The sequence below is a fragment of the Cebus imitator genome, unplaced genomic scaffold (assembly GCF_001604975.1).
Source record: "Cebus imitator isolate Cc_AM_T3 unplaced genomic scaffold, Cebus_imitator-1.0 Scaffold546, whole genome shotgun sequence".
Taxonomy (NCBI): Eukaryota; Metazoa; Chordata; class Mammalia; order Primates; family Cebidae; genus Cebus; species Cebus imitator.
The window spans coordinates 430,453-453,572 of record NW_016107861.1 but is presented as its reverse complement, the minus strand read 5'-3'; the positions used below and the strand labels follow the sequence as shown (position 1 = coordinate 453,572).

The window sequence follows — 23,120 nt, the reverse complement described above, 5'->3', positions numbered from 1 at the left end:
TGCCAGGCACTGTGCTAGGTTCAGGGACACTGAGATGAGGAAGATGTGGCCCTAGCCCCTGAGGTGCTCCCAGCTGAGTGGGGAAGAGATGCACAAGGGACAAGCAGAACCTCAAGAGCCACACGGGCAGGAGGCCAGGGGTTAGGAGCTGGGCCTTGGAATCAGGCCAGATCTAGGTTCAAATCCTGGCTGAGCGACCTGGGGAAATACTTAAACTCTCTGTGCCTCAGTTTCCTCATCTTTAAATGTGGAGCTACTTTGCAGGGTCGATGTGAAAGTTAACTAAGATCATCAATGGAAAATGCTGGGCATGCAGTAAGTGCCCAATAAATGGTGGTTTTCAAGGACAATTGTGATTACAGGGGTCACAGCAGAGGTTCAGGAAAAGTTCTGAGGGAAATGGAGGCAGAAGGAGACACCGTGTGTCAATGATCCGAGAATTCCTGCAGGTGTCCCTGAAACCTCTTTGGTCTCTGAGGTGGTTTCCTCGGGGGTTTGCCTCAGTTTACCCTGTCCCCCCCCCCCAGTGGAAGGGCTATGAAACAAGACTGGCTTCCCTGCAGCTGCACAAATGGGGGCCACCACTGGACTCAGGGCCCCCACTCCAGCTGTCAGCATGTGTTCTCTTCACAAAGGCTCGGCTGGGCAGGGAGCTGGCAACAACAGGGTGGCCGTAGGTGGTGTCTGCTCAACCTCCTTCCCTCCCCCACCCAAGCTTGGGCTCCTGACGCTGCATGGGATACTGCCGTCATTCTGGCAGGCAGCCTCTGATCCATCTCAGCTCTACTCAGTGCAGAAAAAGTTCTTTTAAGGGATGGCATGCAGCCATACCAGGCGTCCTGCTGGGCATAGCTGGATGGGTGACAAAGGAGGAGGAGAGGAGGGTTGTTTGCACAGGGGCTGGTGGGGGGGATTAGCCCCTTATCCACAGCTGCTGGCAGCTGGCCCTCTTGGTGATTTGGCCTAAGGGGAAGGGCCCAGACCCCAGACACTCTGGTGTGGGAATGGCAGGGACTTCAAAGAAGCTCTGGAAAGCAAATTTATGGGAACATCACCCAGAAGAGCAGTCCAGACCCCCTAGGACTAGCTACGAAGGTTCCAGCAGGCCTCTCCAAGGACCAGAATCACTGGCCACCACAGGGAGCCATAGCATTGCCACAAACTCTCAAGGGATGGGGGTTCCACTGTGTTCCTTGGATTTGTCTCTTTCTGCCCCAACAATTTGGCCCCTAAGCATCAGCCCTCCTGAGAGGCTTTTCCTGATGGGGAAGTCAGAGCACAGCACAACAGGAATCCTGACTGACTGAGCTCGCCTGGGCTGCACCCCCATAGCCACTGCAGAGTCTCTCTGGATGGCATCAGTTGAGAAGCCCTCATTGGCTGCCCCTTCCTCCCTGCTGTTGCACGTCTCAGCCACCTTCCTTCTTTCCTTCCCTTCTCTCCTGTGAGGTGCTGGGGCCTGGATGGAAGCCCTCAGGGAGTATAGAAGGGTATGCTGTAGACTCCAGGAGGGTTGGGGGTTGCTGTCCCCCTTCTCCATCATCCAACCTAAAATTGGGATTGTGCAATCTACAGAGTCTCTCTTCTCTTTCCCATCTCCTGTCTCCCTGCATTTCACGCTCCCTCTCTTTCTTTTCCGTTAAATAATACTGTGATGGATTGTAAAAGGTACTTAGCTGAATCACAGCGTTTAGAGATGGAAAAGACCAATTAGGTCATCAACCTGATCTCTCTCTTGAGGAGATGCAGAAAACAGGAGACAACGATCAACAATTTTATTGGGATATTAATTTAGGCGCCTGAAGGCCTTGACTTGCGTCTCTTAATATAATGCAGTGGATTTCTTTTCCTTCCCCACTAATGTAATACTGGGGCAATTTTGTGAGCAGTTGGTTTGCATGGTGGCTTTCATTTCCCTCCTTTTCCCATGGAAGGTCCAGCTGGAGTTTCGGAAGACCTGGGAGCGCTGGCGGCTGGAGCACTTGCACATCCAGAGGGACAGCAGCATGAAGCCCCTCAAGTGTCCGACCAGCAGCCTAAGCAGTGGGGCCACGGTGGGCAGCAGCGTGTACACAGCCACCTGTCAGATCTCCTGCAGCTGAGACTCCAGCGTCTGACCTCCCTGGGGTCCTTGCTGCTGGCCAGGTGGCCATTCCAGGTGGGAGAGACACTCCCAGGGACAGGGGAAGGAAGGGACACACACACACACACACACACACATCCTGCTTTCCCTCCCCAAACCCATCAGACAGGTAAATGGGCAGTGCCTCCTGGGACCACGGACACATTTTCTCCAAGAAGCAGCAGCCTCCTAATTTGATCACAGTGGCAAGTGGAGAGGAAAAACGAGCGCTGTGAAAATGAGGAGGATTTCTTCCCGTGAAGCCACAGGCCCTTGGGGTTCCCCTAGACAGAGCTGCAAATCAACCCCAGACTCAAACTCAAGGTCAATGGCTTATTAGTGAAACTGGGGCTTGCAAGAGGAGGTGGTTCTGAAAGTGGCTCTTCTAACCTCAGCCCAACACAGCTGGAGTGACGGGAGCCTCCTCTGCCTGCATCACTTGGAGGCACCCCCTCTCCGTCTTCTCTCAAAGGGAAGCTGTTTGTGTGTCTGGGTTGCTTATTTCCCTCAGCTTGCGCCCTCATCTCACTGCCCAGTTTCTTTTTGAGGGGCTTTGTTTGGAGCACTGCCAGCAGCCTTTTCTGGAAATGGCTGTAGGTGGTGGTGAGAATGAGCATTGAGAAGATGCCCGCTTCTCCTCCAGGTATTTGAGTTGCTTTGGTGCCTGCCCCTGCCATGCCTAGAGAATCACGGCAGGCCTGCCACCAGGGAGCCCAGCCCTAGGGTATGAGCTCCCAAGTCTGTTTTAAAGACGCTCAAGAATCATCTGGGGTTCACCTAGGGGCATGTTAGGAATGTCCAGACTGTGGGTGTAGATTATCTGCCACTTCCAGGAGCCCAGAGGGCCAGGAGAGACATTGCCTCCAGCTCTCCTTGGAAATGTTTTCTACGTGTGACCACGTGCTGTCTCTTGTGTGAGAATTTGGATATCTTCTCTAACTTGAGGGTACGTGATCATGAAGAGACTCTCCTAGGGAAGCCAATAGTCCCCATCATCACCATGGAGGCAGGCTTCCCCTGCCTTTGGAATTCCCCCCCTTGGGAGCTTGTATATACTTCATTCACTTTTCTTTATTGCTGTGAATAGACTGTGTGCACAAACAGGCAATTCTGATTTCTCCCATCTAATGGAAATGAGTGAAATCATGCTTGTGGGTGATGCCATTTGGGGGAGTGCAGCAGTCATTGATTTGACCCGCTAACACCGGAGCTAATTAAGGTTTGCCCTGCTGCCAGCCTCCCCCACAAATAATGAACAGCGGAAAGGCTGGATGGGGAAACCTATCAATCCAGCTCTACAGCCATGGTGAGGAAGCCCCCAGCCATGGTGACACACAGCAGCACTGCAGATACCCAGACAGACGGCCATCCAAGAGAGGCTGGCAAGGAGTTCATGGATGCAAAGGAAGTTTCTGGAGCAAGAGAGAGCTCTTGGGAGTCAGGACCTCTGGGGAGAGAAGAGGGGTCTGACAGAGTCCTTTATGAGTTGGCCTTTCCCTCCCTTTTAAATGGTGGGAACTCTCCCCAAAACCTCACCACAGACATTCTCCTGTGCCCCTCAGAGAGGCCCATGATGTGCAAGGAAAATAGTAGGATATAAAACACATCAAGCAGAAAATATCTTATACTTCAGCTTCGGTGAAGTGATGTCTATGTTAATAGGGAAGTTGAACCTCAGGTTAAAGAAAGGAATTGTGTGAATGGCTGCCTTGACTGAGACCGTATAGGCCAGGGCACATTCCTGCTTCCCCAGAACAAGGGCAGGCTTCCCACTGGCACCCCTTGTTTGCTGTCTCTTTGTGAAGGTGAGCACCAGTGGGTTTGATGTGGGGCACAATTCTGGTGCAAGTGTTTCAGCTCTGGATAAACTGAGGATTTTGAGAATCATTATTATGTTATACAGGAACAAAGAAACAGAATGATATAACATGTGTGAAATAAGTTGCTGAGGATAGGGATTGTAGGGAAGAAAGTGCTTGGTTAGGCACCTGGGAAGCTCATACCATTTGATTTAAACTGTAAGTAGAGTTCTCTTCCCAACTGAAACTGGTGATTCCTGATTTGAGAAGGCTCATCAGACCCCCACACCCAAGCCTTTTAACATGGAGGAAGTTTTTCCTTCATGAATACATACCAGATACTGAACTGAAGAAATCTTTTCTTTGCTCCAAGCCCCACGGAGCTATTAATAGTCATTCTAATGGCACTGCACTATTTCTAAGCTCTAAACTAAATATGGCTCCAACAGGTCTGGGAACTATCGAATGCAATGTACTCTGAAATTCCACCAGCTGTTTACATGCCTGATGCCTAACGCCATACGCCTGGAGCTTGCTGAGAACTCTCTCGGCTGCCTCTGTCCTGGGGTACTATTGCTGACCAGCAGGGTGTAGGCGCTGCTTTTGTTTGAGCTTTGCAGCCACAAGGTCTGATGGCTGTTGTGAAAAGCAGCTGATTTCAGCACTCTGGCCAGCTTCCTCAAACTTGTTCGGGGCTTGTATTTTGTCGACTTGTCTTTGCCATTTCAGTCTTTCAAGCAGCTAAATCACAGAATTGAAACAAACCACTTATATTGCAAAGTTGCCTTCCCTATGAAATGACTTTCTGGATTGCAGGGATGATTTTTGATGGTCTCAGTGTGCCTCATGCTGTAGACCACATCATTGGAGATCTGGGAGACTCTGAGCAGAGAAAGACCGTGGTGATCCCTCCTGGCCAGATCTGCAGGATTGAGGAATGAAGCTTGCAGAGGTGGCTTGCCCAAGGGCACAACACTAGAGGGTGGCTGAGCTGGGCCAGGACCCAGACAAGCCTTTGCCTCGCAATCTAGTGAGGCCTCTGGGAAGGATAGGTGAAAACTATAAATAGCTGTTCAAGATATTCTAAGTAGAAGTCAGTGGTGTTATCTGGAATTTCTACTGAAGAGGAAATACAGTAGCAAAGGTAGACTCATCAGATGGTGAAAGTGTCATCTCCTTTATAACTAATACTGGTGAGAGGAGGGGAAGGATGTACTTTCCTATTTTTACTCTGGTACCTCTTTCATCATTGTCTTAAGAAATGAAATGTATCAGGGCACACATATGCATAGAAACAGCACCTGAACCATTTTGGATAGCAATTCCAGCACTCTTTTAATGGATTGGCTTAAATTTTTTTCTGATGCCTGTGTGTGTGTTTGAAAAGTTGTACTGATAGTCACACAGAGTGTACTAAAAGACCCTGAAAGGTCTCGAACCTCCCCTTTACCTCTTTAGAACTCTCTGAATTTGGAGACAGCTAGCAAATGGCAACTGTAGCCTAGCAAAGATGGCACAGCACCACGAAGGGAAAATAGAGTCAGCTCCCATCCATGCTCTGAAGGTCTTGGCCACTCCTATCAGGGTTGGCTGTGTTCTATCCAGCAGCTCACAGACAGAAGACCTCCCCTCCTCATTCCCTCCCATTTCTTTCTTCTGCAAAGAAAGAATATTGTGTGCTGGCAGTGTGTGTGTATGTGTGTGCATGTTTCTTCTGTGCATTGCAGCATAAAGTTAGGAGATGATGACTCTAGAATCATCACACCCACTGTGCGGGTCACAGGACCACACACTCCAGGCTGGGAGTCTAAGTGGTAGATGCTTCCTCTCCATGCACAGGCAGGGCTCCCATTATTTGCTAATGCCTGCGACGTGCTCAGGAAAGGCAAAATCTATTCCAAAGGTTTATTTTCCCTCTGTTGAATTGATTCTAATCTACAGTGCTGACCCTGCTTTGGCTTCTATAAGGCAAACTATAAAAATTCTCCAATAAAATACAGAGGCTTACTCTGCTAAGACACCTACCTGTGTGAATGACGTGCTTAACATTCAGCAGAAACCAAATTAGGATCAACTCTAACATTTCCCCCCCATTTTGTGGCTGGAGTGAGTTCCCCTGGGAAAGAAAATAGCACAAGTGAGAAACTTCTGCCAACCTCATTACCATGCCCCTACACTGTTACCTTCTGGCCCACATCAACTCTCTGGCCCTATGGAGGGCCGAGACAAGGAAGTGTTATTGAGCAGTATAATTTTGAACACTTTACTTAGTGCCACAGTGTGTCTGCAGTATCCATAATTACTTCTACTCTGCCAATGACTACAGACTGGCAGGAAGCAGATAAGCATAATTGTTTTCCAATAACTCCCCAAGTCTCTTGGACTTTGCTTATATATCTGAATCTCTCAGTGGAGAGAGTTTTCTCTCTTCTTTGGCCATTTTAGCCTGTTTTCCAGGACCTTATCTAGCACTGGCTCCATTTTTGCCCTGATGTATCCAACTTCCTTCCCCGCACTCCTCCTCCCCCACTGCTGCCTCAGGAAGAGGTGACCTTGCTATCCATACTGTGAATGCTGTTCTTTCAGCTGTGACCAATTTGGGGATACAGCTGAGGGTGCGGTGCTGTTAGGGCTGAAAAGGATGCACCTCATTCTACGTTCGGGTGCAATGAGGAGCGTGGCAGCCATCAGCTTGGATCCTAACTTACATTAGGTAATGCAACCTTTCTGATGGGGCCTGCCAAACTATCAGTAATTAGTCAGCTTAGACAATGTAGCATGACTAATTATTGCTGTGTCAAAGCAATTCAGGACAAGAAAAACATATCTAAATGAGAATGTTTAGATGTGGTAAGAAAAGAGGTCTCGCCACAGTTTGGAACGTATAAAAAGTTGAGTTATTTGCAAGGGAGCCAATGGGAGCATTGAGGAAAGGGCAAAATTCACCCCAGATAGCCAGTGCTTGATCTTGCCAAACAGTTCACACTTTACCTCCAAACCTGCGGTTCTAAGCTCCTCTCACTAAAATAATCATCACATCCTCAAAGCAGACAAACTCCAGCATCTCATCGGTTCTGCAGGGATTTGATGCAGACCGTTAAATGCACCAACAGAGAGGTAAGCCAAGCTCTCAGGAGGGACAAAGCTAGATTTCCCTTTTCAGTGCTCTTGGGGAATGTTTGCTCTTCATGAATGTTTAAACAAGATCATTTCCATGCGATGTCTTAATGTATAAATTCCTGTAAAATATGACCAGCTTCTATAGGTAGTGAATGTAATTCCTTGTATAGATGTGAATGGATGCAAACTCTTTCCTAATTTGCCTTGTAAGTCAAATAAAAGTCTGTCTCTACTGTCTCTCTTGCTCTTCCTTTGCGAGAGGAAGTTTTCTGCAATGTCAATCCAGGTGACTCACAGTGCAGTGAGGAAACACAAAAGATGCCATTTCCAGCCCAAGGAAAAAAAACCCTCCTCATTACTCACACCGTGATTCTCATCTGCAGAGCACTTACCAAGTACTAATTTATCCATCACATCCTTTATGCGGGGACTGCAATGTCATTTAATTAGAGAAGTTGGGTGGTCGAGCAGCTTCAACAATAACTGACGGCCAAATGGATGTGTATTTTAATTCCACTCATTCATTTGATCTCTCCTGTCTAAATGAACTCAGTCCATTAAATCCATTTTTTTAAAGTCATAAAAGCATAAGCTTTGTTTGCAAAACAGCCACGGAATTTGAGTGGAACTGCTGTTGAGAGATTCATCTTCAGAAAAATGAACTTTTCTCCAATTTAAATCATCACTCACTCTCCAGATTTGCAACTCACCCTTATAGAAGGGCAGAAGAATTGCAGATTTCCCTAATTCCCCCACCATTTCAGTTACACCTATTTGAAGGTCAGTGTACTTACCTGACAGCTTAAACAAATCTGCTTTTTAGACAAGCTGTGGTAATTGTCCCTTCCAAACAGAAGAATAATTCTTACCCTGAGAGCAAGTTATACCTACAGCCAGCTCCTGATAGCGGCAGGTGGAATATTTGCATTTGTTTCTCTGCACCAATCTTGCTTTTGAGTTCATTCCTTCCCCTATTGATACTCTTATCTTTCTGTGTCCTTCCCCTTCCACTTAGCAGGACCAAAAATCAGGTTTTTTGTCCCCTCCCCACCTTCCAGGAAAACATCCACCCAAATCAATTAATGGCCACCACATTTCTAGGTAGATATTACAAATAATATAAATCAGGTAGAAGTGCACCTTCTTTCTCTGAGGTTGCACTGTGGCTTAATAAGGGCTTGACCTCAGCCTAAAGAAAAAGGGTTGAGGAGCTGCCCTGCTGTTCTGGGGCCTAGCCACTGGGAGGACAAGTGACAATTCTTGGCTGCCAGACTCATTCATGTTCACATGCAATATAAAGTCACATTCCAGTGACTGCAGCCCCAGATGGGGAGGACTGAGTTCCACATAGAATTTGTGAAGGATCTCACTCACATGCCATTGCATATCAGCATTTTCAAGGGTTGGGAACTCCTGGTCCCTTCACTCACTATCCTCTCAAAATCCTGTGCCATAAACATATGGCAGTTCAGTCTCTTTCAGTCTCTGTCTCTGTCTCTTCCTCTGTCCTTCCTTTCTTCCTTTCTCCTTCCTTCCCTACTCACCCTCCCACACACAGAGAGAAAGACTGAAAACAGTGAGGTTTTCCCGATCAGAAGTAGAGAAATAATTGGTGGGCAGAGAGGGAGGCTGGAAACCAGCAGCACAAGCTTGACTAGATGACAAATGTAGCCAGATGGTTGGAGAAGATGGGAACAGAGATCCAGTATTGTGTGACACCAAGGAAGGAGTAGAACTGAGTGTTCCCAAGGTGGGAAGGGTAGGTGAGGAAGAGAAGATGAAGAGGCCAGGACACAAGTAGATAAAGAAAAAAGAAAAATAGCAGACTATTTAAATGTGAAAAAGGGCTGTAGTAAAAGAGAGGAGAAAATTGCAGAGGAGGAAAAAGGAATGAGAATTACAAGTGGTAAAAGACAAGGAACTAGGTTAGGAACCCTATCTCCAGTCAACATTATAAAATCCGTCTTCCATAAATCTGAGCTCTTTCCCTGCAGCATTCTCTAATCCTAAGCGGTGATAGAGTATTTTCTTTTGTACAAAAGGTCGTTTTAACTAACACAATGATTCTGGAAAGAGAAAAAGACCCGTGGTTTAGAGTGAATCCAACAAGATTTTTATTTTTTCACACTGACACTGGGCATAAATGTGAGAATGAATTATTATGTCTCCCCCTCATGTAGGGACCAATAGACCTTAGAATTTATTTGTGGTACAACCTCCAACTACAAACAAAATCAATAGCTGAGAATCACAAACACTGGGCAGTCCCATGCTGAGAGGTGGATTGCCTTAGAGCTAACGCAGGCTGGTAACACCCAGAGGCAATTGGTGGGCTTTTTTACCTTTCCAAATCTTTAGGGAGAAAGAGCACAGACTTGAGGAAGTAAATGATATTTATGCAAAACTTTTTAATGCCAATGACCTAAGGTGCCATTAAAAACACCCTTGGCAACTACACAGATTAAATAGTGACAACAAAAAGGCCATGGTTACTTTACACTTTAGCTCTAATCTTTGACAATTTGTAACCATTATGTAGGTTACATAATACCAGGTAAAAAACAGGTGTTTTACCACCGTATTTTTGCCCTCCAGAACCCTTCTGAACCTTCAAAATCCCTAGGAAATTGAATTTACAGCTTTAATAAACCCCATTGGTACTCATCAATTAGATGCTACTTGACAATAAAACCACCCTCAAGCTCTTTCATCTTTCAAATCCTGGTGTTAAAAGTGGAGACTAGAGAACCTAAACTAGAGACACACACCAAAGACATTTCCCCCTAGTTAAGTTAAATCAATGTCCTTCCAATGGCATCCTTCAGAAAGGCACAGTTCAAAATACAGATGAAGACCGGGCATGGTGGCTCATGCATGCAATTCCAGCACTTTGGGAGGCCGAGGCAAGGGGACCTTGAGGTCAAGAGATTGAGACCATCCCGGCCAACATGGTGAAACCCCATCTCTACTAAAAATACAAAAATTAGCTGGGCATGGTGGTGTACACCTGTAGTCCCAGCTACCCAGGAGGCTGAGGCAGGAGAATCACTTGAACCTGGAGGCGGAGGTTTCAGTGAGCTGAGATCATGCCACTGCACTCCAGACTGGTGACAGAAACAGACTCTGTTTAAAAAAAAAATACAGATGAGAAGATTTCTCATGTACACTCATATGAAAGAACCATGTTATATTAAGAATTATACTGTGTTGAAATATTCTCAGCTATCAAGAAAAACATCTGTAATATCCCAGTTACATAAAGTATTTACAAAAACACCTTCTAGAAGTTGGTAAAGATCATGAAGCCTGCCAAACAAGGCATGGTGGTGCCAGAAGTCCAGAAAACATGCCACACCCACGGGGTCTGAGAATCTACTGTAATGGCAGCGCTCTCACTAACTCTCCTAGCCTTGAACACCACCCGCTTCTCAAATACAGATCTTTTTCTGGCAGGAGGGGCCCCTTACCTCTCAAGCACCATGACTGAGTTAGTCTTGCTGTCTTTTATTACATGAGAAATATAACAGCTCTTGAGACATTCTGTATCCATGGTGCAGATCTGCTGGGAGCATGCCAAGCCACCCAAACCCCAGTAGTACTCCCAAGTTGGAGTCATCTCCATAATAAAGTGTGGGGCTCCCACACCCTCTGCAGTGGCCACCCATATGAACAGCTTTCTTCAGCGGCATTAAAAATGATGCATTGATGTAGATTTCCAAAGGCTACAGCAGCAAGATCATGGAAACCTTATGTGAACTTCAGAATCTGATTTCTCTCTCTTCCTTGGGGTTGGATCCTCCAAAGCCATCATATCCTAACATGAATTTCCTAAATGATCATGTTTCTTCACGAAACATCTCTTCCAGGGCCCCTACTCACCCTGCATTGCCCAGCCTTTCATTAGGCCATGAGGATTCTGGGGAAAATGCAAGCTGTCTAGGAAATACCCCTCTTTGCATTAATAGTTTTTTGAAAATTATATATGGGCAGAACCTGATATAATCCATGAGAAGAGCCAGAATAGCCAAAGACATTTTTTTTTTTTTTACTGATGTGGATCTGGAACAAAGCAATTGTTTCATATCACCCGGTGCCATTTTAGAAAATGTTTGGCACTGCCAAACTCAGTCTAAATCTCAGAGGAAAAGTCATTAGAAGAAAAATGATTAAAACAAGCTCTACACAACAAAGCTACTTCTGTCCCTAGAGATGGTCCACTGTAAATGAACTGCCATGTGTATAAAGAATACTCTGCCTGTAAACACATATGCTTTTCTCTAAGAGTTATGAAAACAGATCAATATTATTCGTGAAGGAATAAATGAAATATTTACCAAGAGAGAAAGGCAGTAAAGGATATGGGGTTATGGGGAAGGGTGCTATTTTAGGCTGGATGGTTAGGGAAGACCTCTCTAATGAAATGACATCTGAGAGACCCGAAAAGAGTAAGGGAGCAGGTCCTAGGATCATCTAGGGGACTTAGTTTCCAGAAAAGTCAACAGTCAAAACCCTTAAGCAGAAAGAAGCATCTTTAGTGTATTAAATCAGTAAACTATGGTTCACCACCTGGTTTTATAAATAAAGTTTTATTGGCACATTCATGTACGTATATATTGTCTATGGGTGCTTTTGAGTTGAGTAATTGCAACAGAGATAGTTTGGTCAACAAAGCCTATTTACCAACTGGCCCTTTACAGAAAGTCTGCCAAACCACAATGTAAGATGAACATCAAGGAGATGAATGTAACCTGGAAAGAAAGGCAGGGGCCAGATCACTTTGGGCCCGGTATGATAAAACCACCTAAACAAACACCTACCTACCAAACAACAAACATATCCCCAAGGGATTAAGACTGCAGATATTAGTTACAAATTGGGGTCCAAATGCTTCTTTTCATTGCGTCATTCTAGGGTACCCGTCTGACCTCTGCTTTATTTCTGGACCCCAGGGTTTTCAGCCTTTTTTTCCATGTGACAGGGATGTGCACATCTGAGAGGGTTCCAGGGACATATCTACAATAAGCCTAAACAAATAAGATTTAAGAAAATTATAAAATTAACATTCACAAATAATATTATATGCTACAAGTTATTTTGATATGAATGTGACATTTTAAATTATATTTTTATATTTATATTATATTTAAATTTCAAAGAGGTCAGCCTGGTTTGTACTATTCATACTAGTGACAACTGAATACAACTCAAATGTTTAATAATAAAGGACTGGCTAAATAAAGGGTGGTACATTTATCCATATAGAAATATTATGCAGCTGTCAAAATCAATACTGTAGGAGAATAACAAGAGAATATATTCAGTGTTAATCATTAAGTGAAAAAAAAATCAATCATAGATAGCACTAAGACTAAACAAATGTAAAGGTAGGACAAAAGAACAGAATATAAATGTTATAAACCTTAACAAAATAGTATAATAAAATGAGGGAAGGAAGGGAGGAGGCATAAAAGGCAGTGTTGGTATGTTGATTTCATTATCTATCAGGTCAAAATATATCATTCAAGGCTTGATAAATCAAGTAGTAGGTTGTAATTATATTTAAAGATACAAAGTCAATCAATTAGTCAATAAATCAGTAGAATTGGGGGTTGAAGGACAGAGAAAAGTAGGAAGAAGGTGGAAATATAAATTTATGACATTCATTTTTTTCCAGGACATTAATAAATGCTGCCTAAAAATATCAATTTTTAAGTAACTACTATAAAGTTACAAATATAAACTTGAAACAGAAATTTAAACTTTCCAGATTATTGAAAGAAATACAGACACACACAAACAAAACAGGTAAAAAAAAAAACCCAGAGACCATATGGTAAAAGAAGCTACCTAAACAGAATAATATAAAATGTGATGAGATAAGCAAGACTTTCATAAACATAAGTTAAATTCACCTATTAAAAGAAAATATTATAATTGATTATAAAAGAAAACACAACTAGTCTCTATATACAAGCAGCATACCTAATAAAAATAATTCAAGCTGAAAACAAAACTATGGGCAGAGGCACACGAGGCAAATGCAAACAAAAAGTAAGCAGGGCTTCTAGTCTTAATATCAGACAAGAATAAATTCAGGGCAAAATGCAATAAAGAAAACAAAGAGGGCTTTGCATAATGATAAAGGAGATAATCTACCATGAAGAACTAAAAATATGCTTTTTTATGTATTCCAAAATCTAAAAGTGCTAAAAATACTATAATCTCATGAAAATCACTGATAAAAAACATAAAAATACTAACAAACAGAACTATCAGCACATTAAAAAATAGTATATCACAATCAAGGGTGGTTTATACCAGGAATAAAAGGATTGCTCAATAGGTAAATCTGTAATACTGATGATATTAATTGATCAAAAAGAAAAACAATAAGATTAATGTCCACTACACTGAAAGGGTATTTTGTGAAAGATAGCATTGATTACTATTCTGATTTAACATTTTTCTGGGTGCTTTAGCCAATGTAATGAGACAAAGAGAAAAAAACAAGAGGCATAAAAATTGGGAAAAGACACCGAGCACAGTGGCTCATACCTGTAATCCCAGCACTTTGGGAGGCCAAGCAGGGAGGATCACTTGAGGCCATGAGTTTGAGACTAGCCTGGCCAACAACGTGAAGCCCTGTCATTATTAAAAATACAAAAAATTAGCTAGGCATGGCGGCATACACCTGTAGTCCCAGTTTCTCGGGAGGCTGAGGTGGGAGAGCTGCTTGAACCCAGGAGGCAGAGGTTGCAGTGAGGCAAGATTGCGCTATCACACTCTAGCCTGGGTGACAAGAGTAAGACCCTGTGTAAAAAAAAAAAAAGGGAAAATAGGAACTAAATTTTACATTATTTGAAAAGGAAATAATTACCTATATGGCAAACCCAGGCAAATCAACTGAAAAACCATTAAAATTAGTAAGAGAATTTCGTAAAGGACTGGTACAAAATTGATCTATCAAAATCAATAGTTTTCATACACACACACACACACCACAACAACAACAAGTTGGAGGAAATAATAGAAGAAAAGATCTACTGACATTAGTAGCAAAAGATAAAATAACCAGGAATAAACAGGGAATAGTAAGATCAATGGAAAGCAAACTTGAAAACGCAATTGAGGGGCAATAAAAGAGGCTTAAACAAATGGTAGCATACCGTATTCTTGAATAGTAAGACAATAACTTATAGGTATTTCTTCTCCTTAAGTTATGTGTAAATTTAATGTGAGACCATTAAGAATACCAACAGAAATTTTGGGGACCTGGTCAAGTTAATTCTAAAGCAAACAGGGAAAAAATAAACATGTTAAGTGTAAGTTTTAAAAAAGAAAGTAAAAATAGAGTAATAAAGAGGTATCTAGCCCCTTCAGATTTTAAAACACATCATCAAGCTACAATAATAAAAAGTGAAATACTAGAATATGAAAAGGCTGTCAGATCAAAAGAACAGACCAGAAAGTCCAAAATTGGTACAAATACACAAGAAATGGCTTTTAAATTAGCAGGAAAGAGATGGGTTATTTAATAAATGAAGCTGAAGGAACTAGTGAGATACCTGAACAAATAGATCCCTGAATAAATAAAGCTGGATCCCTATCTGTAACCCCACTCTAAAATAAATACGAGGTAGATAAAAAGCTTAGACATAGAAAATGAAAGCAGTAGGTAAACATGGAAATTTTTTTTTGCTGTATGACATAAACCCAGGTCTTAAAATAAAATACATAAATTTGACAACAAAAAATTTTGACATAGAAACAAAAACAGCAACAAATTTGAACAAATTGAACAAAAATATTTAAAACACATAATTCAAAGAGCCAGTTTTCCTCATTTACAAAGAGACCCGAAATGAAATTTTAAAATTCCCAACAACGCAACAGAAATCATGCAAAGGCTAAAACGTTCACAGATAAATACAAATGGCTCATAAATTTATAGAAAGATGTTCACCCATAATAAGAAATTTAAATTAAAACTATGAGGTGTCATTTCACCTATCAGATTGGCAAAGTACAGAAAGTTGAGTAACACCCTGTGTTGTGGGGTATGAGGAAACTGGCGTTTTCATACATTGCTGCTAGGAATGTTAATGAGAATCACTACTATCCAGGGCAACACCTGTCAACATTTTCAGTCAAATATCCTTTTGTCAGCAAATCTAAGAAATTATCTCAGAGAAATATTCACATGTGGAAATGACGTATGTGCAACAATATTCATTGTATATTGTTTGCAACAACAAAAGATTAGAAATGATCTAAATATACATTAATGGAGACTGGTTGAGTTATAATCTATCCATACAATGGTACACTCTGTAGCTGTGAAAAAGGAGGAAGCAGCTCTATCTGTGCTGACATAATATTGTTTGTGCTGACTAGGAAATATTGTTTGCTCAAAAAGCAAGAGGCACCCAATATTCCTTTCCAAATTGCCTCTCATCAATTCCTTTTATTTGTTCCTTAACATCTAAGTCCTCAGAGTGCATGCAAGCATGTTATTCTCCTTCATGATTATCACCTTTCTCTCAGGTGTTTTTTTCTGACCACAATGCTACTTTTTTGCCCACACCTTCTTTTTTGGGAAAGTACCTAGTACTCCTTTAAACTCAGCGCAGTGTCACTGCCTCCAGGAAGCCTTTCTTGACCTGTAATTTAAGATCTTTTTTTGATGCTGTGGTCCTCATTCAGATGACATACTCTCTGTGTGGCTTACCATACTGCACTATAACTGTCTGGTTACTGGCTACCTCCCCCATTTGACTGTGAGCTCCTTGAGAAATGGAACCTTGTCTGCTTTATGTCTATAGAAGTCAAGCCCAGCACCAGGATTGGCAAAGTTTAGATGCTCTGTAAGTGGATAGATGGATGAATGATACAGAGAATCTACTCCCCACCATAGCATGGGTGATCTTTTAGAAATGAAAACTGGGGGCTGGGTACAGTGGCTCACGCCTGTAATCCCAGCACTTTGAGAAGCCGAGGCGGGCAGATCACCTGAGATCAGGAGTTGAGACCAGCCTGGCCAACATACAGTGAAACCTCATCTCTACTAAAAATATAAAAATTAGCCGGGTGTGGTGGTGCATGCCTGTAGTCCCAGCTACTTGGGAAGCTGAGGCAGGAGAATTGTTTCAACCTGGGAGGTGGGGATCATGCCACTGCACTCCAGCCTGGGTGACAGAGTGAAACTCCGTTTCTCAAAAATAAAAAATAAAAATTGGATCCTGTCACTCCCTTACATAAAAACTTCAAATGCACATAAAACTCAGACTCCTAAAAAAGCAAGGGACAGAATAGTGTGTTTGGAATGGTGTCATTTGCAGGCTTGAGAGAGAAGGAACAAACATGGCAGGGTGGAGGGAGATGTTCTCACTATACATGCCATGTACCCACTACCTCTTGACTTCTAAAATATATGCATAGAAGTGTAACAATGTTTTATTCTTTTCTGTATTTCCAAAATGTTCTAAAATGAGCATGTACTTCTTGTAATAATTTAAAGAGACCCTCAAAAATAAAGGACATTTAATTTCCATATAGTCTTTGGAGTTAGTTCCTCATTGTTTCAAAGCGATGTTTCTTCTTCTCTCATTCTGGTGTTCCAAATGAACAGTCTGAAAATGGCCAACCTCACTGCTCCCTTTAAAAATGCACACCAATTTTCTTTGTTTGGATTTAATAATCACTAAACTTTCTTCCTATTTTAACATTTATGGTTTATGTCAGCGGCTCTTAGACTGTGCCAGAGATCACACCAGGGAGGCTGTTAAAATGCAGATTCTCAGGAGTCTACCCCCAAACATTCTGAGTCAGTGGGGGCCCTAGAATCTGCACTTTAACATTACCACAGGAGACTCCTATGCAGGTAGGTGATCTATAGACCATACTTTTCAAAATATTCATCCATGACTCGTTAAGGAAAGAGTATTTTTCACATAGAAGTGAAAATCCTATATATAGAGAATTTAGGACTGAAAGTGATCTCTCCCTTGAACACACACACACTACTTACACCTTTATAAACATTCACATTGTCCTACACTTTACAGTTTTGCGTACACTCGTCTTCTTTCAGCTTTTTGAGACTGGGATCCAAGTCTTTATGTAGCCCAGTGCTCCAAAGTTGTGAAATAAAAGTATGTGTAATGAAACCAAAGCATATGGTTCAAATGTTACTTTCTTTGGCTTAGGGAGTTGGTTCTCTGCCAACTATGTAAATTCTTCGTCATTCCACCTCCCCTCGCAAAGCTCAGATGTGTGCGACAACTGTAACACTGCCTGCTAAGTCTAGAGAGGGGCTGCTGTTTTATTTTAAAGACATACACAAATCACTTCTGGTAGCTCTCTATGCCTTTCCCAGGACCTCTGATGAGCCCTTTCCTCTGTGAATTTTAAACTGAAAGGAATACCTGAAAAAGCCGCACAAGTGGTTTTGATAAACATCCCGGAGGGTCTTCTACGTTACATAAATTTTCAAGTGTGATGTGAAGGGACCCATGAGGTATGGTGGCAGCTCTATGTCACCCCCTCATGGCAACATGCTCCATGGCATCCCAAGCCTACCCCTGCATCCCCAGGCTCTTAGGGATACTCATCCTATGCCGGAGCTCATGTGTGTGTGTCCCCAGCAGCGCCAAATCCAGGGCATCTACAAATATTTGCTGGTATGAGTGGCAGGAACTAAAAACACATAGCTCGAATTTTGATGTCTTCTGCTCAACTGAAGGTCACTGGTTCTTTCAATTGTGTAAATTTCTAAGATTTTGCAGTACAGAGCTTTTTGATTGATGCACAGATCAGCCAAAAGGCAAATGTGTAAGACTGCCTGTTCTCAAAGTGTAACTCTAAGAGCATAAAATACACATGTCTAAGTCATCACTGGCAAAGCTCCAAAGCTTTTGAGAAAGGTCATTACACACATCAACAGGGCCATTCACCCCCACCCAAACCTGAAAAACTTAGATTGGTTCAGGGCCAGCATGAAAGTGATTGAGTCCCAGAGGTACAGCTCAATGACTTGGCCTAAAGAACAGAGAGAAAAAGAGAACTAAGTTTACCAGTCTGAAGGATGCTCACATAGGCCTCCAGGGACTCTACATCCACTGAGATTAGGAGACAAAATAACCCCAGATGGTGGGGATGGGGGTGGCAAAAGTTATTTCAGTAACATAAAGAACTTCCTAGAAAGTACCTGGAATCTTCTTCTTTAGGGGTTCACTAGAAACAAATTATCTTCAGTTGGGAATAAATGATGGCCCTGCCCAAGGTTGGGGATGAAGAACAAACTTGATGGCATTTTGGGGTCCTTTCCAACTTTAGATGTAGAGTCTCATTTAACCATCCCTATCAATAGGCAAGACGGGATAACGTGAATAAAAGCAAAAACCAAGTTACTTGTTAGACTTGGACAGAAATGACTTCACTCACATATAAAGCTATCACAGGGACTGCATCTACCCCTGGGATTTCAAGTTCCCTGATGACAACAGCCTTTAATGGAAGCTGCATGCTGGGTTAATGGTCAGGCTGTGAGTGGAAATTCTGAGATCAATAGACCTAAGTTCAGGAAATCAAGGCTGCACCTAAAGCCTTATGGTCTGATGAGAGCAGCAAATACTTGTTCTTTCTTCTTCTCCCTGTCAAGCCTTTAATTGATTCACACCCTACTTTTCCTAGAAGTTAATGCCATCATTACATGCAAACTTCAGGAAGAGGTAAGGAGAAGTGACAAATTTTTCATAGAAAATCCCATGAAAGGTGGGCTTGAGGCAATCTAGACTCCACCTCATAAACAGCTACATTTCGAAAATCACTACTGAGGTCCACCCACAGGTCAAGACTCCTGCGTGCTTAAGTCTTTATCCTACTGGGGTTACTAATTGGATCAAAACTCTCTAATTCAGAGTTACGGGTATTTTATTTCAGGAGAAAGCTTGAATTTTATGTTTTAAAAATACAAATTAGTTCTTTCCTACAGCAATGCTTACTGCCCTGAGCACTGCAGTAAAACTTAGATTAGGGAATTATTCCCTCGTATTGGGCTTTTATGAAATGGAAAAGCCCAAAGAAAGTACCAGTGAAATTAAGAAAGCCTTAAGAAAATAAATCAGAAAACAAAATTCTGTCTTAAATACAATCTGAACTTCATGTTTAATAGGGATTCATCTGTTTCCCATACTCTCTACATGTCCAGTTCAGATAGAAATCGTGGAAGAAAAGACTTTTCTGTGAGCTAGAATGGACCTTGTGCTTGACTGGATGGCTCTGAGGGATAGCCAAACTCCCAATGGGAAAAGTGCCGTGAGGAAGAGCAACACTTACCAGAAGAATTTTCAACAAGGGCTGAAATACAACAAGGTTAGCTACAAAATGGAATTAAAGAGAACAGCTCCAACCCATTGGGAGTTTGCTTAATTTTAATGAACCCGAACTCTAACACTGTACTGGAAGAGGAAGGAACATTACAATCAAGCCTGATTATCACTATTTACATAATTTCTCACCAGAGGCCCACAGGTGAAAAGGCTGCTTATTCTAATGCCCTTAGAACCCTATTGTGAACTTCGCATGCGAGGGATCTAGGTTGTGTGCTCCTGATGAGACTCTAATGCCTGATGATCTGTGGTGGAACAGTTTCATTCCAACACCACCTCCATCACCACCCTGTCTATGGAAAACCTGTCTTCCAGAAAACTGGTACCTGGTGCCAAAAAGGTTGTGGACTGCTGCCTTAGAATGTACGAAACAACTCGAGCAGCCAACAGGTCTGGAGTTACACTTCCAGCTCTCCCCTTTGTACACACTCAATACTTCTTGCTGAACTGGTCGTTAACAGCCACTTGTGAAATCTCCAATACCGACTTGTGAAACCCCTCCCCTCCCCACACCTGCACTTAGGCGTTTGTCTTTTCCTACCTTCCTTTACTCAGTGGTGGCAGAATAATAGGAGAGTGAAAGACAGTGACGGGCAATGAAGGGGGACCTATTTCTGAAGAGGAGATGTTTTAAAGATATTTTATTTGTCAATACCAGTAATGACAGAAAATGAAAGAATTAAAGCAGGAAGCAAAACAAAAACAAGAAACACCAAACTTGCAACCTAAACCTTCTGGGAAAAAAAATTGTTATAAATATTAAAAGACTTAAAGAGAACATTTACTATGAAGCCCTGATGTACTTAATCATTCCTTCAAATGGCTGGATGTTTTAAGTTGAGAATCTCCCCAGTGCTTTTCTAGTGCTCTAAAGCCATCTCCCAAACAGATGAGAAATTGAGAGAAACAGGACTCCTTTCTTGAGTACATAATTTTTATAAATTGCATCAGAATGTATTTTAGAGAGTTTCACCAAAACTAAGGAGAAATTTAAAGATCAAATAGCAGCAAAAGATCAGGGAAAGCACGTAGAACTATGCAGTCACAGAGCTAACCCGCAAGCTGCCCTTAGTTCTATAACCAGAAATCAAATCCACAGCCAGTGGTGAAGATGATCACGTCTGAGGTTAGCTGCATGATGGCACAGCTGGGTCCTATCTCCCCACTATGGGTCTCAACTGTAACTCGCGCTCCAACTGCTCTGCGGTCAGGGTGCCCTGGATGGCTTCGCAGCCCGGGTTGAACACAGAGTAGGCACTCTTCTCTCCCTCCTTCTTCTCTTCAGGGCCTCGCATCCCGACGTACATCCAATAGAACAAGGATAGGACAAAATATGCCAGGCCAAATTCCAGTTCCACAAACAGTCCCAGCAGGACCAACCAGAGAAGAACCTTCAAGAAGGTGATATTTGTCAGGAAAGACTGGTCCCAGCATGACGGCAGAGGAATGACTGTGTTCTGCGGTGGCTGTGATGTGCTGCCCTGGGGCTGAGCCGCTTCCTAGGATACACAAACAAACAAAAGTAAGAATAAAGGGTAATGGAGCTGAGATGATCAAAACTAATCTGAAGAGGCAGTTCTCATTGCTCTGAGAAGGCTGTTGGCTCACTGATTTCTATTCTCTTCCCCTATTCTCTAAAACAATCATCTCCAAAGAGCCTATGTGCTCTGCTCCAACTGAATCAAACCTGATCAGCACTTAGTGAGATGTGACCTAACAAAAGCCCTACAGCACTCAGACAGATTCTTATCCATGGGAGTCATTTCTTCAGATTAGTCTGCTGCTAACAAGAGCTAAATTGTGCCCCATACAGGAACTCCTTAATAACTGATAATGCAACAGTCATGACAGATGCTTCAAATAGAGTCAACACACTTTTGCTGATTTGATTAGATGACCTAAAATATTATGAGTGACATGATTCTAAAATAGAGACAGGAAACAAAAATCCTTTTCACATTAAAAAAAAAAAAAATCAGCAGGGCGCACACCTGTAATCCCAGCACTTTGGGAGGCTGAGGCAGGCAGATCACTTGCACTGAGGAGTTTGAGACCAGCCTGGCCAGCATGGTTAAACCCCATTTCTCCTAAAAATCAAAAATTAGCCAGCATGGTGGCACATGCCTGTAATCCCAGCTATTCAGGAGGCAGAGGCATGAGAATTGCACAAACCTGGGAGGCGGAGGCTGCAGTAAGCCGAGATTGCACCATCACACGGCAACAGAACATGATTCTGTCTCAAAAACAAACCAACCAAACCAACAAACCAACCAACCAACCAAACATCACTGTCATTACTGGGCCCTCTTTCCTTCCCATCCCCTGTGACCAACCTACATAGGTCACTGTCACTCACGCAAGGCCCAGTCAACGTCTTCTAACTAGATTGCCTGCCTCTTACCTCTTTCCTGAACCCAGCCATCCTATGTACAACTGCTACATAAATTTTCTTAAAGACCCATTACCCTCCTGCCCACAAACCTTCAAAAACTTCCACTGCCTACAGGATAAAATCCAAATTCCTCGGGCTGGAACCCAATGCCCTCCATTTGTTCAACAGACTGAAATGCTAGTACACAGGCTTCTGTGCCAAATGCCAATGGCCGACACAGATATTTAGATAGCTTTAAGCAGTGTCCGGTCCACTGTTTTCTGAACTCTTTTGAGCATGACCCACAATAAGGAATACATTTTAGACTGCAACCCAGAATACACATATGTAACAAAGTTTCACAAGTCAACACTTACCCTCCCTGAGAAGCTCTCTTGTATTTCCTATTCTATTTTTAAAACATTTTAAATAGGGCACAAAATCTTCTATATTAATTTCACTATCCACTAGTGGGTCACAGTGGTCCAGAAAATTCCATGACAACACAATCCACAATCTTTTGTTCCATAAATGACCCTTCTACTCCAGTGTAATTGGTCTTATTATCCAAAGATATTCTCAGTCCCCATCTCAGGCCTTCCTCTTTCTTTCTCAACTCCTTGCCTTCCTTCCAGACAAGCACAGTTCATGAACTGTCAGCCCTTATCTCTCCGGACATCAGGGAGGGTGCCCCCTCTGCCTTTCAAAGCACCAGCTGCCTCTCCTGTTCATTGAGCACCAAACTCTTCAGCACTAGTCTCTCTTAATATAGGTCATGTCATGTGTGACGCCAGACTGTTTAAGTACCAGGAGACCACGTGTCTCTAGATCAGAACACGGCATCCCACACTTAGGTTCTCAATACATAGCAGAAATTTTAGTCCAACTCGTTACACCCCCTATTCTTCTTCGCATGAACATTTAAACGAGGATCACAAACATTGGTCATGTGATTTACGATGCTTCAGAAGTTCTATTTTGTCAGAACCTTCTCTTTTGGCATCTATATTGTAATTATTATCTTTGCAGGTAGATTAGGACGTCTGATTGGAGAGGTCCTTATATTATCAGCCACTTCCCTGACCACTGACATCATTAAAGAAAGAAATGTCTGACCAGGCGCGGTGGCTCACACCTGTAATCCCAGCACTTTGGGAGGCCGAGGCGGGTGGATCACGAGATCAAGAGATCGAGACCATCCTGGTCAACGTGGTGAAACCCCGTCTCTATTAAAAATACAAAAAAATTAGCTGGGCATGGTGGCGCGTGCCTGTAATCCCAGCTACTCAGGAGGCTGAGGCAGGAGAATTGCCTGAACC

General features: G+C 42.8%; 2 protein-coding genes across 5 annotated transcripts in view; one reads left to right on the top strand and one right to left on the bottom strand.

Annotated features, from left to right (window-relative positions):
- Positions 1 to 7,278, top strand: part of GLP1R (glucagon like peptide 1 receptor) — a 44,747-nt gene extending 37,469 nt beyond the window's left edge. For 2 of the 3 annotated variants that reach the window (XR_005197830.1, XR_005197831.1), the window contains 2 exons: positions 1,935 to 2,158; positions 2,249 to 7,278. Coding sequence is in view for 1 of the 3 variants with exons in the window: in XM_017515290.2 (XP_017370779.2) it covers positions 1,935 to 2,102 (168 nt within the window). In the remaining 2 variants the exon portion in view is untranslated. Of the gene's footprint in view, positions 1 to 1,934 lie in introns of all 3 variants that reach the window. The other variant, XM_017515290.2, reaches the window with a different exon arrangement.
- An 11,902-nt stretch (positions 7,279 to 19,180) lies between these two features.
- The window catches only part of SAYSD1 (SAYSVFN motif domain containing 1), an 11,728-nt gene continuing 7,788 nt past the window's right edge, over positions 19,181 to 23,120 (bottom strand). For both annotated transcript variants that reach the window (XM_017515284.2, XM_017515286.2), the window contains exon 2: positions 19,181 to 20,929. In XM_017515284.2, the coding sequence (XP_017370773.1) occupies positions 20,585 to 20,929 (345 nt within the window). In that variant the 3' untranslated portion in view covers positions 19,181 to 20,584. The remainder of the gene's footprint in view (positions 20,930 to 23,120) is intronic.